Source organism: Thalassophryne amazonica, chromosome 3 (genome assembly GCF_902500255.1).
Source record: "Thalassophryne amazonica chromosome 3, fThaAma1.1, whole genome shotgun sequence".
Taxonomy (NCBI): Eukaryota; Metazoa; Chordata; class Actinopteri; order Batrachoidiformes; family Batrachoididae; genus Thalassophryne; species Thalassophryne amazonica.
Window position 1 is genome coordinate 59,890,016 of NC_047105.1, and position 16,911 is coordinate 59,906,926.

At 40.9% G+C, this 16,911-nt stretch overlaps 1 protein-coding gene across 2 annotated transcripts in view; it reads left to right on the forward strand.

Moving 5' to 3' along the window:
- The window catches only part of zgc:172271 (uncharacterized protein LOC100000381 homolog), a 31,994-nt gene continuing 15,083 nt past the window's right edge, over positions 1-16,911 (forward strand). For both annotated transcript variants that reach the window (XM_034166434.1, XM_034166435.1), the window contains exons 1-12: positions 1-474; positions 867-1,030; positions 5,245-5,344; positions 5,426-5,602; positions 5,680-5,842; positions 5,923-5,987; positions 9,629-9,786; positions 9,921-10,107; positions 13,282-13,430; positions 13,519-13,609; positions 13,757-13,804; positions 13,908-14,090. In XM_034166434.1, coding sequence (XP_034022325.1) covers positions 420-474; positions 867-1,030; positions 5,245-5,344; positions 5,426-5,602; positions 5,680-5,842; positions 5,923-5,987; positions 9,629-9,786; positions 9,921-10,107; positions 13,282-13,430; positions 13,519-13,609; positions 13,757-13,804; positions 13,908-14,090 — 1,540 coding nt within the window. In that variant the 5' untranslated portion in view covers positions 1-419. The remainder of the gene's footprint in view (positions 475-866; positions 1,031-5,244; positions 5,345-5,425; positions 5,603-5,679; positions 5,843-5,922; positions 5,988-9,628; positions 9,787-9,920; positions 10,108-13,281; positions 13,431-13,518; positions 13,610-13,756; positions 13,805-13,907; positions 14,091-16,911) is intronic.

Sequence of the window (16,911 nt, forward strand, 5' to 3'; positions counted from 1 at the left end):
CAAATAGAACCTTTTTCTGGACTCTGCTCAAAGGGACATTATCTGGATGTCTGTTGTAATTTATTGTACATGTGGTTGATATTTCAACAGCTATATATAATATAAAAGTCAAACTTCCAGACTTCGTCCTCACATTTACACATTCATCTCACAGACCTTGGAGACGGTCTTTGAGACAGATGGTGCTAGATTTTTTCCACGTGTACAAAAGTTACCATTTTCAGAACAGCTGCTCTTGCGCAATTTTTCTTTCCTTTATTTATTTATTTATTTTTCCTCGTTAGTACCAGTGCCTTTCACGCCCCTAATACTTTGGAATATTTACACAGCAGGATCAAGGTTTACAGACAGCAGCTGTCTGTTTTGCTCTGAAGTCCGGATCACGCAGATTTGTACGTAGATTTAAGCAACAGTGCACAATGCCAGGATTTTATTCCATTTTGTTGTTCTTCTTCAATCTCCATGTCTTTGAGGGTAAGTGTTACTGATGCTTAAACTTTTTATGTAGTGTAATTTGCATTCAGTCATTTATTGTGTGCTCATTGTGGAAGCAAAGTGCTTTTATTTTGTTCATTCTGTCTTTTGGGTGTTATTGAAATGATTGTTATGCTTTTTGTGTTCAACATTAAAACATTTAAGCATTGTAATATTTTAATGTTGATTTTTTTATTGTATTGTCTGCTCTCAAAGGTGGCTTTAGATTTTTAAATTCATGGAAAGTGTAGATAGATTACTTGAAAATGTGCAATTTTGGAAATTAAGTGAAGAAAATTACATTTATCCATTAAATGAAAAAATACATTAATGTTTTGCCTGAGTGATGTTATGACATGTACTAAGTGTTCAAAATGTGTCTTGTTTGACAGCTAAGAAGATGCGCTGGTGCACAGTGTCGGATGCTGAACACAGGAAGTGTGCAGAACTCGCTAAAGCGCTGGTGGCAGTGCTGCCTCCAGCTGCTGTGGCATCGTTTGCTCGGCTCTCATGCATACGTGCATCCAGCACAACCGACTGCATCAACAGGATCAGGGTGAGCCAACCTTTCCCCTCAAAATATAAAATCAAGCTGTTGGTGCAGGCTGTAATCTCGCAGCACAGTCTGCATAGAACACAGTTTATGAATGTATGCTGACTTGTTATTGAAATAATGAGGGGAATACTGCATCAAACTGTGAAATAAATCAGCAGCCAATTTATTCATTTACCTCTACAAACTGAAGGCTCATGGACATAAAGTTCTGTAATCCCTTAAAACAATTTGTGCAAATGCTCAGTGGGTAATATGTAGACCTGGGTTTGAATCTTGTTCATGCTACCTGTCTGTGCCCTTGCATGAGACGTCTCAGTCTACGCAGCTGTAAAAATGCCAGCCTTTGCTGAGGAAGTAGATGTGAGGCATCAGTGTAAAATGCTTTGAGCATCTGCAAGTGTGAAAGTGCTACAGAAATGCACAAGTCTGTTTATTTACACCAGACCTTGTTTTGCGACATTAAATTGAAATGAGAAGGTCTGGCAATTCCCAATACTATATACATTGTGGAACTGGGACCCAGGAACCAACTCCAGGTCTAGAATTGAAATATTGCCTTTAATTATACACGCTCTGATTGGCTGATTTCCGGTTTGATATTTTCCATATCAGACCGTTATGACAAATGGTCCGGATCGCGTATCACATTTCTTAAAAACCAGAAAGCAAAAAAAAAAAACACAATTAGAAAAACCAAGTCGGGCATGAACATACTCCAAAAATATCTAAACAGCATCAGGATAAAAAACAATCAACATTTATTTATAAAGCGCTTTACAGCACCGACTAGTGTCCAAAGTGCTTAACATTAAAAACACAAATTTACAAAAATAAAACACATATAAAATAAAATTTTAAAACAACACATAAAAAAGAACATAAAAATAACAGAACATGTCACCTCCCCACTAAGTGTTAAAAGCCAGTTTAAATAAATAAGTATTTAACTTAGATTTAAAAAGTGCTAGGTCAGGAATAGTACGTAACTCAAGAGGTAGCTCATTCCACAGTCTCGGGCCAGCTACCGCGAAAGCATGATCACCCCAGCGTTTATATCTTGACCTTGGAACATCTAAGTAAAGCTGGCCAGACGCCCTTAATGTCCTACTGTAGGTGCGCAAAGTTAAAATTTCAGACAATTAGGGAGGTGCAAGGCCATAAATAGCTTTAAAAACAAACATTAAAATTTTAAAATCAATTCTAAAAACACACAGATTGAAAGCTTACCAGCTGACTACGAGCCCAAAACCGCCAGCAGCTTTCATATTCAGGCAACGCCATAAGTTTGTGTGTTTATATATAATAGCCATATAATAAACAAATTATTACCCTCGCTTGCTCGGCCTGTACGGAAATATCAGTTGTGCTCAGTTAATAATCCTTTTTTATCGGTAAGTTAAGGAAGCTTTAACAACAAAAAAACAACCCTCATACAGACACAAGGAGAACATACAAGCTCCACATAGAAAGGAAGTGAGAATTAGTGGACTTGAACTCTGGCGCTTGTTGCTGTGAAAGAAGAATGCTAACCACTGTTCCACCGAACTGCCCATGTGCAAATTTGTAAAGGGGGGAATACAAACTGTGGATAAGTCAGTTGAAATGTATTATGTCCAAGAAACATATATCAGAACTATTTGTCAAAACAGTGATGAGGAAGTAATGGGTCGATATGGTACCAAGGACAGCAGTGTGGAAGGGCAGATGGTAGTTCATTTTGCAAAAAAGATGGAAATGGCTGTGCTGAACACCTACTTTAAGAAAAGGGAGGAGCACAGGGTGACATAAGAGTGGAGGAAGGTGCACACGGGTGGACTATATTCTTTGTAGAGATGCAGCTAAAATAATTGGGGACTGTAAGGTAGTGGCAGAGGAGAGTGTAGTTAGCATAGGGTAGTGGTTTGTAGAATTACTTTAGTGAAGAAGCGGAAGAGAGTCGGAGCTCAACAAAGGATCAGATGGTGGAAGCTTAAGAAGGAAGCCTGTTGAAATTCAGTGAGCAGGTGAGACAGGCAGTAGATGAGGGGGGAGAAATTTTGGACAGCTGGAAAAGTACTACAGATGTGGTGAGGGAGACAGCTAGGAGGGTCCTAGGTGTGACATCTGGACAATGGAAGACATACAAGAAGACTTGGTAGTGTAACAAAGATGTCCAGGAAAGTATAAGGAGAAATAAGTTGGCAAAAAAGAATTAGGATAGTTGAAGAGATGAGGAAAGTAGACAGTGGAAGAAGGAGATGTGGCATATGCAAAAAGAGTAGGGGCAAAAGCTAAGAAAAAGGTGTATAGACAGCTGTACAAGAAGCTGAACAGTAATGAAGGAGAAAAGGACTTGTGGCCAGACAAAGGGGCTGAGCTGGAAAGGATATGCAGCAGGTTAGGGTAATAAAGGATACAGATGGTAAAGTGCCGACAGTTGAGGAGAGTGTGTTGAGAAGGTGGAGGCAATGTTTTGAGGAGCTGCTGAATGACAAAAATGAGAGTGAGAAAAGGCTGGATGATGTGGAGAGAATAAATTAGGAAGTGCAAGAGATTTGCAAGGGTGAAGTGAGGGCAGCTATGAAGAGTAGAAAGTCTGTTCAGATGACATTCCAGTGGAGGCATGTAAATATTTAGGAGAGATGGCAGTGGAGTTTCTATCCAGATTGTTTAATAAATTCTTGGAAAGTGAGAGGGATGCCTGAGGAGTGGAAATGAAGTGTGCCGGTTCCTATTTTTAACAACAATACTGACTTACAGAGCTGCAGTAACTGCAGAGACATAAAGTTGATCAGTCACAGCATGAAGTTATGGAAAAGAGGAGCAGAAACTAGGCTTAGAAAACAGGTGAAGATCTGTGAGCAGCAATATGGTTTCATGCCGAGACAGAGCACAACAGATGCCATGTTTGCTCTGAGAGTACTGATGAAGAAGTATAGATAAGACCAGAATGAGTTACATTGTTTGCTTGTGGATTTAAAGAAAACTTATGACAGGGTACCAAGGGAAGAGTTGTGATACTGTTTGAGGAAGTCGGGTGTAGCAAAGAAGTTTGTGACGGTAGTGCAGGACATGTACAAGGATAGCGTGACAGTGGTGAGATGTGCAGTAAGAATGACAGACTCATTCAAGGTGAAGGTGGGATTACACCAAGGATCAGCTTTGAGTCCTTTCTTGTTTGCAGTGGTGATGGACAGGTTGACAGATGAGATCAGACAGGAGTCTCCATGGACTATAATGTTTGCAGATGGCATTGTGATCTGTAGTGAGAATAGAGAGCAAGTTGAGGTGAGCCTGGAAATGTGGAGATATGCTCTGGAGAGCAGGGAAGACTAGAGTAAAATACACTCAGAGAAAGTCAGTAGGAGCAAGACGGAGTGTGTCAATGAGAGGGAACCCAGTGGAAAAGTGCAGTTACAGGGAGTAGATGTGAGTTTAAATACTTGGGGTCACCTGTCCAAAGTATTGGAGAGTGTGGTAGAGAGGTGAAGAAGAGAGTGCAGTGGGTGGAGAAAGGTGGCAGGTGTGATTTGTGACCGAAGAATATCAGCAAGAGTGAAGGGGAGAGTTTAAAAGACAGTAGTAAGACCAGCTATGTTGTACAGCTTAGAGATGGTGGCACTAACAAAAAGACAGGAGGCAGAGCTGGAGATGTTGAGATTCTCTTTGGAAGTGACAAGAATGGATAGGATTAGGAATGAACATATCAGAGGGACAGCTCAGGTGAGACGGTTTGGAGACAAAGTCAGAGGTGAGATTGAGATGGTTTGGACATTTGGAGAGAAGGGACCCAGGGTATATAGGGAGAAGGATGCTGAGGATGGAGCCACCAGGCAGGAGGAGGAGAGGGAGGCCAAAGAGGTTTATGGATGTGCTGAGGGAGGACATGCAGGTGGTTCACGTGACAGAGGAAGATACAGAGGACAGGGTGAGATGGAAATGATTAATGTGCTGTGGCGACTCCTAACGGGAGCAAGAAGAATAATAATTAGAATTCAACTATACAGTGTTTTTAAATTGTCAATTTTATTGTTATGATGCCATTTATTTATTTATTTATGTATTTTAAATAATTATGGAATTGTGTTTTATGCTTTTATTTCACTGTATTCATAATGTGAAGCAGTTAGTAACACTCACTGAATGTCCTTTACAAACAAAATTATTCAAAGGATTTATAGCAGTTGGAAAAAAGTAAAGTTAAAGTTTAGAAATGTCTTATTTTGTTTTCCCAGGCTAATCATGCTGATGTGATATCGTTAGATGCGGGAGAGGTTTATTCTGCCGTGAAGCAATTCGGCCTTGTTGCCATTGCCAAGGAGATATACAATGAAGGTTGGTTTACGTCACACTTTAAAGTCTCATTAGCAGTGTGACTGACTGTCTGTGTGCAAATGTCCAAACTGAATCCCACAGGAAGCTGCATCCTGTCGGTGGCTGTGGTGAGAAACGGCTCCTTGGACATACGATCTTTGAGGGGCCACAGGAGTTGTCACAGTGGTGTCCGATGGACAGCTGGCTGGAACCTCCCACTCGGCTTTCTGCTGTCCCGTAACTACCTGAGCTGGACGAAGGAGCGACCACTCAGTCAGGGTAATATGTGTTTTGTTTTGTTTTTTTTCTTGGTCTGTGTATATTGAGAGTGCCTTCACTTATTCTTTCTTCATCAGAGATTGGCACATTTTTCAGTGCTAGCTGTATTCCTGGAGCTGCTAGCATCGCACCAACTCTGTGCACTCTCTGCCAAGGTCAGAAGTCCTTCATTCGCCAGAAAAATTACCACTGCGAAACATCCCACAGTGAGCCTTTCTATAACAGCCAAGGCGCGCTCAGGTCAGCATCCTGAAAGGACACATGTATGCATGTAAAATAACATCAGTCAATTTCTACTGCTGCCTCTCTTTCTCTCTCAGGTGTCTCAGAAGCGGTGTGGGAGATGTCGCATTTGTAGATCATTTAGCTCTTGAAAATATTGACGGTAAATATGTTTTTGATATACACCTACTATTCATTCATCAACAGATTTTAAAGGGGTCATAATGTGGAACAACAGATTTTATCTCCCTTTTCTGATTGTAGCTCCATATTAAACAACCTCAACATCCCTCATTTCTGCATCTCTGCATGTACAAATTCCCCAGTTATTAATAAAATTTTAAATCTGAAACCTTTTGTTCGAGAATTCTCTGATGTTTGTCAGAGAATTCCTGCTTTCTCTCTGAGGCATGTCCACAGACCCTTGGAGAGAGCGAGAGACGGACTCTTCAGCCATAACATTGCTGCTGCTTCCTGTCCCTTCAAAGAGGTGCAGTACTGAGCACCAGCTCCTCATAATTTAAATCAGTAGGTGGAAAAATGGGCAGTTTCTTAGGGGCTTTTACACCTGCTGTGTTTGGTCCATTTATTCAAATCATCTGATTTGTTTGAAGAGGTGTGAACATACATCCAAACTCTGATGTGCCTGAAACAATCAGTGGTCCACTAGTACAGCAGATACAGTGAGGAAAATAAGTATTTGAACACCCTGTGATTTTGCAAGTTCTCCCACTTAGAAATCGTGGAGGGGTCTGAAATTTTCATCTTAGGTGCATGTCCACTGTGAGAGACATAATCTAAAAAAAAAAAATCTGGAACTCACAATGTATGATTTTTTTAAAATAATTTATTTGTATGTTACTGTTGCAAATAAGTATTTGAACACCTGTGAAGATCAATGTTAATATTTGGTACAGTAGCCTTTGTTTGCAGTTACAGAGGTCAAACGTTTCCTGTAGTTTTTCACCAGGTTTGCACACACTGCAGCAGGGATTTTGGCCCATTCCTCCACACAGATCTTCTCTAGATCAGCCATGTTACTGGGCTGTCGCTGAGAAACACGGAGTTTGAGCTCCCTCCAAAGATTTTCTATTGGGTTTAGGGCTTCTCCTACCTGTGCAAATGTCTTTCGGCTGAACTTTGACTTCATGAACATGTTTAATGATCCATTCATTTAATGTTAAAATATAAGATGAAACAGCTTTTGAAAATAATAAAATAGTTGCTGTTTAAAGAGCCTTTGTTTTATTTAGAATCGTAGAAGCAGGTGTTGGTTTGCTGGATTCTCAGGACATTTAACCAGATGGTCTCACCTGCAGCTTTGACCTCTGGTGGACTTTTTGAAGACACTTTTCTCCCATTTTGAAGAGCAGAGATGTTTTTTTCCAACTGGACTTCATGGTGTTTTTGAAGTGCATCTGTATTTAGGTTGCCTGCACAGCAAGTGTTTCTGATTATGGGACAAATTTTTAAAAAATTCTTAAAATATAAAGAAACACTAAACACTTGTTTGAAGAAAAAAAAAAAAAAAACAGGAAAAAACCCTGTTAAAAAAACCCGTAAAATAAACTGTTATTTAAAGTTGAGTTTTTTGTGGTTTCAGAAGAAACAAAAAAAGCTGTAGCTTTAATTGGGAAAAATAAAAATAGACCGAACCATTTACAAATTAAAGCATTCACTCAGGTCAACTGTGCTAAAAGGCTAACCTAGCCGAGCATTAAACCTTCAGCAGTGCAGTAACGTCACATTTATTTTTAAATTATCCTCATGTCAGACTAAGCTGCAGAACTAAGCTCCGTTGGTCAAACTGGGTGTTTCTATATATCCAAAAGTGAGGAATTTTGGATTGAATCGGTCTGCTCCATCACCCCGGCTCTGTGTCATCCTCTGCCCTGGAATGAGGCCTGAACTCCAGCTCCTCCGTGCGGCACACTGTCGCGGTTCAATCAATACCACCAAGTCATCAGTCCTCCCTCAGCTCGGCGTCACTCCGAAAAGTAGCTGAAAAAAAGCTTCTCCCAGCAGGATGATGGGAGACTTGTTCTACTGCTATTTTTAAGCCTTCTTTTTTTGTGGTTCTACAGACACAAATCCAAGATGGATTTTTCGGCTTTCAGCTTTTTCTGGCTTTGGAAAAAGTCAGAGTATGATGTACAAATCTTTGCCCCACCCTTGCTGCATCCGACGTGATGTAACTGACGCGTTGGACATGGCAGACAGCGCCTCCCAACGCGTTCAATCTGAAAGGCCCATTAAACAGACAAAATGGCATAAAAGATGGAGAGGGAGGACAGATATTCTCCGATGTTCAATGATAGTGATTCAGTAACACGCTACCGGCTTGATTGTGCAGAGATAATGTTTCATACAATTATTAATATCAAAGTAAGCAATGTCAGCAAGCTGCAGTCTCCACTCTCGCTTTGGATTGCAGCACGTACCTGCGCTTCTCACACTTGTTGCTTGTGCACAATAACCAGCATGGAGAGGAAACATAACAATAAGCTAACCATTTTAATAATCGGCATGCGAATAAGATACATTCAAATATTGTGAAGCTGTGTTACAATTTATTTAATTTTGCTGAGTTTCATCATCATGACGTTAAATCATTTTCACAATTACCCATTTCTTAATACAGTTCAAGTTACATGATCTGTTGATTTTACTGTCCATTCATAACTAGGAGCACATTTGTTGTTTCCCTTTTTGTGATAACCAATCACAGCTCTTAGAAGACTGTGTCATACCTTGCAACGGGGTCAACCCTACCTCCTCATAAACATAAAACTTTCTGTTCCCTCTTTGCTCAGAGTTGCGCTCAGACACTTCCTGGATCACTCTTGGGATATGATTCATTGCTAGGAGCCTTTAGGATTACTTGGGAGCTCTCTGAGAAGACTCTGTGAATCTTTGTGAATACGGGCCCTGGTTGTCAACCTGCGGTCCAGGTTGACCGCAGGTTGACCAAAGATTACAGAGGGTGCCCAAGGTTTTGTCTATTCTAAGGCTATCAAAATTAAATGCTCAACTATTAAATAAACTATAATAATGCACTTACTTGACAAACAAAACTTATGAAAGATAATTTTCTTTTCATTCACCCCAACTCACTCACTTAGCATGAACCACTTACTCCAATTAAGGGTCACAGGGGGAGCTGGAGCCTGTCCCAGCAGTCATAGGGCATGAGTTGGGGTACACCCTGGACAGGACACACCAGTCTGTCACAGGGCCACATATAGACAAACGCATTCACATCCGCACACACACCTACGGACAATTTAAAGTTTCCAATCCACCTAACCTGCATGTCTTTGGATGTGGGAGGAAGCCGGAGCACCTGGAGGGAACCCACACAAACACGTGGAGAACACGCAAACTCCACACAAAAGGCCACAGGTGGGAATCAAACCCATGACCTTCTTGCTGTGAGGCAACAGTGGTAACCACTAAACCACCGTGCTGTCCACTGTGTTGTTTTTTTTTTTTTTTTTTTTTTTTTTTTTTTTTTTTGTGGTGGTGGTGGTGGTGGTGCTGGCAGGTATGCACAGGCTGGGGACTCGACCTTTTTTGGGTACAAGTACAGGGGCTGGCTCTGAAGAAAAACGTTGGGAACCACTGCCTGAGAAAAAGGTCCTTATTTCCCCAAGTTGCTCCTGGTGTTCTTTTGAGGGCTTTGCAACGCAGTGCCCTGAAATCAATGTGTGAGTGAATGTCAGGCATCATTGGTGTTTTGAGTGTCTGCATTAGAAGGACAAGGATTATTATTAAATGCAGTTCATTTTCTGTTTGTCTTCTCAGAATATGAGAAAGAAGAGCTCAGGTTACTGTGTACAGACGGCACACAAGCTTCCCTCAGCCACTACAGAAACTGTAATCTGGGGCGTGGTCCTGGAGGAAGTGTGGTCACCAGATTCAGCTTTCGCAAGTTCGCTCGCAAATTTATAGTGATGACGCAGGTATTTTGGGTTTTTGGGTTTGTTTATTTTTTCTTCTTTTTCTCAAGGTGTAAACTTTTGCCTGCAGATGTTACTTTTTTCACACTTCACGTGCATGCTTAAAATATCTTTGAAAGTCTTTGATCTGCTGTTAGATGCTGTTTGGCGTGAGAGGCACAGAGCGGCTACGCTTCCAGTTGTTCAACTCATCATCTTTTGGGCAGCGCGACCTTCTCTTTAAAGATGCAACAGAGAAACTTGCTGTTCTGCCAGATGACATGGATGTCAGTCAGGTGCTCGGTGTGGATTATGTGGCACTCCTCAAAGGTCTTGGACATGAAGGTGTCGTGGGTTTTGTTGTGGTTACTACAGTGCCGATGAAAACTTGTAGCTTGTACATGTATTATTGTTATATGAATTCAAAACAAAATTTTAAAAAAATATCAGGCTTCTTTGTACAATGATTCTTTATACAACACCATGCTCAAAGTGAAAGTAAATATCTGTAACATGACATAGTACTAGTAATAATAATAAATAGAGCAAACCTTCATTTCAAACATGTTCCTTTAACAGTGGCTTTCTCTGTGCCACCCCACCACGAACCCATAACTGACCAGACAAGAGTTTTTCCGTGTATGTAGGTACAGCTGTAGTTCTGTAGGTTGAGAAGTTGGACTACCAATATGTTTATCTGGGTTTCAATTTAATTAAATTTATTTTATTTATATAGCAACAAATCACAACAAAGTTGCCTCAAGGCGCTTCACACAAGTAAAGTCTAACCATACCAACCCCCAGAGCAAGCACACAGGCGACAGTGGTAAGAAAAAACTCCCTCTGATGATTTGAGGAAGAAACAATAACCAGACCAGACTCAAAGGGGTGACACTCTGCTTGGACCATGCTACCGACACAATTGACAAAATAATTTACAAAACAAATATACAGGAAATTTTGCTGGTGCACAGGACGGGAGGGTTGCAAAAGTAGACACGACACCCATCTCTGAATGGAGCTGCACCACAAACAGAGAAAAAACAAATACAGAATAATTTGTCAGCATTAAGCAACAAGAAATACTAAGGTGATCGCCGGCCACTAGCCCTAAGCTTCACTAAAAGACCCAGGTAAAAAGCATAGTACCATACTTTGCCAGTATGCTAGCCATACAAAAGGGAAAATAAGTAAGTAAGTAAGCAAGCTTTATTTATATGGCACTTTTCACAGACCAAGGTCACAAAGTGCTTCACACGATATAAATGGACAGTAAAAACAACACATACAAATATAAAACAATAAAATAATTGAAACTAAAATGCCAGTTTAAAAAATGTGTCTTTAGTTGCTGTCTACAAACATCCACAGAATCCAGTGAGCGAAGGGAACAGGGAAGCTCATTCCAGAGGCAAGGTGCCACAGCTTTCGGGGATCTAATTGGAAGACCTCAAACTCCTGCTGGAAATATAAGGCTGGATCAGGTCCTTAATGTATTCCGGTGCCTACCCATGTAAAGCTCTAAAGGTCAGCACTAGGATTTTGTAATTTATCCTGTAAAAAAACAGGGAGCCAATGTAAAGACTTGAGGACAGGAGTAATATGCACTCTCCTGTGGGTGCGGGTAAGAAGTCGTGCAGCAGAATTTTGCACTACATGCAGGCGGGCCAGCTCTTTCTTATTAAGGCATGTAAAGAGACTGTTACAAGAATCAAGTCGCGAAGAAACAAATGTGTGTTATCTCTAGCTCATTAAAAGCCACCATTTTGCGTAATTTGGAAATGTTCCGAATTTGGAAAAAATAGTTCTTAACGAGCTGCCTAGTGTGATGTTCCAAAGACATCCCACCATCCAAAATGACACCCAGGTTACACAGGCTGCCTTTAACAGAGCTGCTCAGATTACCAAGGTGATTCTTAATGACAGACATAGCACTGTCTGGAGCTACAATCAATGTCTCAGTCTTATTAGAATTCAACTGCAGGCTGTTTTCAGTAAGCCATTCTGTAATTTTAGTGAGACAGCTAATGAGAGAACAACTTTTCTGGGCTTCAGTTGTCTTAAAAGAACAGTACAGATGCAAGTCATCGGCATACAAATGGTAGGACACATAACAGAACTGCTGGATCAACTTACCAAGAGGAAGGATATACAGCAGGAACAAAATCGGACCCAGGACTGAGCCCTGCGGCACACCCCACAAAAGATCAGCAGATTCAGACATCACATTGTTCACAGAAACACTAAAAGTTCTACCAACCAAGTAAGAGCTAAACCACTCTAATACAGGACCCGACATGCCAACCGCAGTCTGTTAATCAAAATGCCATGGTCAGCGGTATCGAATGCAGATGACAGATCTAATAAAACCAGCACAGAACATTTACTGCTATCAGTGGCCATCATAATGTAACTAGACACCTTCAACAGGGCCGTTTCAGTGGAATGAAACTCACGGTACCCGGACTGAAACGTGTCATAGATGTTGTTAGTCTGCAAAAATGATTTAAGTTGGACACAGACCACCTTTTCCAAGACTTTAGCCAAAAAGGGGGTCTTTGATATTGGCCTAAAGTTCTTCAGTTCTGTAGAGTCCAATCCTGCTTTCTTTAGCTGTGGTTCCACAACAGCATGTTTAAAAGAACAAGGAAACATACCAGTCGAAGTGCGTCTTAAGTCTGGACTTGAAAGTCTCTACAGAATTTGACAGTTTTATTGGCGAAATGGTTAATGCGCTTGGTTTCAGTGCAGAAGGTTCTGGGTTCAAATCCCACCCCTGCCACATTTCTCCATGTAATGTGGAGTTGCATCAGGAAGGGCATCCGGCATAAAACCTGTGCCAATTCAACATGCAGATCCACCTTGGATTTGCTGTGGCGACCCCGAGTGCAAACAAGGGAGCAGCCGAAGGGACTTGATGCAGGGAGATCATTCCACAGAACAGGGGCATGATAAGAGAAAGCTCTATGACCCGCAGACTTTTTATTCACCCTAGGGAAGCAATAGTCTACAATAACAGTCTTAATCTATTTTCTCTCCCTGCCATGTCAGTGTTTACACCACATGTGCCTACATACTGTACTGTTTACATCACACTGCTATTTTTTGCATGTTATTGATTGTATGAATTGCTCTAAATGTAATTTCGTTGTTACTTGCCAATGACAATAAATTAAATCATTATTATTATTATTGAAGTAGTTCTGCACCCTGAGAACACAGAGCCCGGGCTGTTATGGGCTTTACCTAACTTGGTAGAGATTTGTTTTCACTTCAAAATTAATGAGCACTTCTTCTTTTGGCTGCTCCTGATCACAACTTTTTAAATTATTGTGTAAAGAAGCCTTTTTTTTTTTTTTTTGAGAATTTTGATTTGATGTTACAAAAATGCTTAAAGCCCAAGTAGGTGACAGTTTTTAAAGATGTATTTTTAACCTCTGCAAACTGAGCTTATGTGTCCATGTTCATTTTCTATTAAAAACAGTCTGGCTGATGTGCTGTCCTCTGATGTGCACACAGGCAGCTCACTGGAGGACAGTGTTGTGCGATGGTGCTGCATTAGCCATGCAGAGCAGAAGAAATGTGAGCAATGGGCTCTTAGTATAAAGTCAGACCCGCTGGTTTGTGTTAGAGCAGTCTCGGTACGTGACTGTGTGGAGAAAATTAAGGCAAGTATTTAGACTACCTCTCTACTTATTAGATGTTTGTTGACAGTATTTTAATAGTGTCAACCACCTGTGTGTATCCCTGTTTCAGAGGGACGAGGCTGACGCCGTCTCCCTGGATGCCACTCATTCATTCATCGCAGAAAAATGTGGTCTTGTCCCTGTAGTAACAGAATATTACGGTAAGGTCATGCTCATTCTTTTTCTGCTACAGCAGAAGGAGGAGGCTACTCCAAAATAATGTGGAAGCCTTTTGCTCTGTTCAGTGTCTGCTGCTCGTCTTCACGCATTAATTACAAATGATGCTATGTTCTCTCTCACTTTTCCAGGACAAAAATGCATTCTTGCTCATGGTGCAACATACTTGGAGACAGATGGTGAAATGATCAGCAGAAGAAGAAGGAAAAAAAAAGTCATTACATGTGAGAAATTTTTGTGAAAGTCTTGAATGACGATGTGCACTGCTGTGTTTCTCCTCAGCATTGCCCTCAGTGGCAGGTGTTGCAGTTACAAAGCGCTCCAACAGAAATGTTTTCATCGGAAACCTGGGAGGCCGCCGCTCCTGTCATAGTCACATGTACAGCCCCGCAGGCTGGCTACTGCCTTACAGGCAAAACCTGAGCCTGGAGTACAACAGCAGCTCACCTTGTGATCCAAACCAAGGTACTGATTAAATTTTGAGAACTCCACTAATAAGTAAATTGGGGAAAAAAATACATCATTTATTCAGCATTAAACATTGTATTACTGTTCAATGCCCAAACCCTCAAGGTCCAGGCCAAGGTTTTGTCACCTCAAGGCCTGGGCCAAGGCTTTAACCCACAATACCAAAGCCTGTAACCCCAAGACCCAGGAAAAGGGATAAGTAAAGCTCACAAAAAGAGAGAGGAAAATTAGCCTGGGCCAAGGCTTTAACCCACAATACCAAAGCCTGTAACCCCAAGACCCAGGAAAAGGGATAAGTAAAGCTCACAAAAAGAGAGAGGAAAATTAATCGTGCAAAGACGGATTTCATCCCAATAAAAGAGAAATCTAAAACATGTATGTTATGAAAATAACTTACTGAACACCAGTTGCTTACAGTAAAAGGTGTGAATTACCCACCTTTTTTAGGAAGCTAACATAAGTCACCATGGCTGTATATAATATATGATAAATGACTGCATTTATACAGCGCTGTTATGGTCTTAAGCGGTTGAAGGTGCCTGTGTGTGTGTGTGTGTGTTATGGTCTTTACAGTGATACCTTACATTCACCCATTCTCAGACACACACACACACACACTGATGTCAGGGTGCTGCCATGCAAGATGTTAACTACACACTGGGAACAACTTGGGGATTAAGGACCCTCCACAAAGGGCATGAGTGATTTTTCAGTCTGATGGGGATTTGATCTTAGGTCACAAGCCCACCACTTTAACCACTTTACCATCACCAAAAATAAAAGTGAAATGTACACAGAGCATATATGCCTCCCCCCCCTCCCCACACATTCACGGACATTTGTTTTTAAAAGGACTGTGCAATCAAAATGTGGATATCTAACATACACTTTAGACCATGTATACATGCCCCCGCTCTTTTTTTTTTGACAAAACCTAGGTATGTAACCCATAAAGTGAATAGATAGTCAGGTCCACACGTATTTGGACAGTGATACAATTTTACCTGTGTACACTACCACAGTGCAGTTGAAAAGAAACAGTCAATATGTGCTTGTAGTACAGACTTTTCAATTTTAATTCAAGGGGTCTTATAAAAATATCACTTTAACTATTTAGGAATTAAAACCATTTGTAAACATTTTGCCATAGAATAATTTTAGAGCCCATAAGTAATTGGACAAACTTAATAAAGGGAGTATTTGTAATACTAATCATCACTTTTCAGGGCTTGACATAAACCAATTTGCCCCACTGGCCCACAGGGCCAGTAGAATTTAGAAGTTAGTGGCCCACAGTGTAGGAGCACTGGCCCATGGTTTTGCGCGCAAGAGTTCATGATATTCCACCCTGAAATTCTGCAAATAAAACTGGCTATATAATATTAACCAATCCAGAAAAAACATAAAAAAAGTCTATGGACCATGAAGTTAAAAAAAAAAAAAATAGAATTTATCAGAGGGCATTCTCAAGTGGTAAAAATGAAGTGACTCCCATAAAATTTAGAGGGCATTTTTAGCAACCCTCAGAGTTGGCTAACTCACAGTCAGAAATGTAAAATACAGATGTAGGTCCATATCAAAACTAAAAAGTATGCCTTGTCTGGGATTGGAGTTATAGATCTAAAAATTGAAAAAAAAATTATGCTTGGCTCCTTTGCTAATGTTGTCACCGTGGGGTTTCCACAAAGGCAAGCTGGTTAGACTTTTAAACTTGCTTCAAAACAGCCAGGGTCTACCAGGACCAATCATATACTTGACTTACTTGTCAGCATACAATGGATAGGCCCTACAGATTTGGCAGAAAACCTCATTCTTCTCTTGGTCATGACCAAGCCACGGCCATTTCTGTGGCCAGGTTGGGACAAAACCTCTCTTCCTCTTGTTTCTTTCATATAGCCTGTGTCACTCCCTTAACTCATCATCACTAAGCTTCCTCTTCTGGCCAGTTCCTTTAGCAAAACTCTTTCCTGGTTGTTGTTCGGGTTTGGGTGGTTGTAGTTTAAACATATTTCAATTCGAATTTCAAAGCATTCTGTTAGATTTGCGTCTTGTTCGTCTTTGTTTCCTGCAGCTTCCCGCGCATTTAAAGATGCTAATGAACATTGCCGAAGATCGGTGACGGAAACGGCCGAACGCACGCTCCACGCATCGACAACATACATTTCAGTGTGCGCGAGATTATGCAGGAGCATGGAGCGTGGTGCGAGACCAGAACAAACATGGCGGACTCGGTCAAGTTTGATGACACGGAGATGTGAAGAAATTCGACTTTGCCGCCGCAGAATATGGTAAAATAAATAGAATTTTGCGTATTTTTGTAGTGGCCCGAGCAGGCCATCATTTGATAAATTATACTGGCCAGTAGTGGCCCGAAAGTGGGCCAAATCGGCGCCGGGCCAGCGGGCAAATGGCTATGTCGAGCCCTACTTTTACAGCCAGTTTTCTTTAGACAAATCGGGATGGATGTATGATATTTACAAGTCACTGAATGTCTTTGCTTTCATTTATATCAATCATGAAGAAATACAAACAGTATGTTACTGTGTGTTAAATTTGTCTGGAGTAGGCAGGTCTCAAAAACTGAAGGGCCATGTAAGAAAGAAACCAGTGAGGGAAGCCACCAAGACACCCAGGCAACTCTGAAGGAGTTGAGAGTTCTAAACCTATGACTAAAGAAACTTTTTGCAGTCAAAAAATTTTTCTGTTGCATGTCCAGTTATACATCTTAATTGTGGAATGAAACAGAGCAATTTTCCTTAAAAGATGTGAAATTTTAGCTATTGTTTGTCAAAAGACACATGTTAGAGTCAACCCTAGA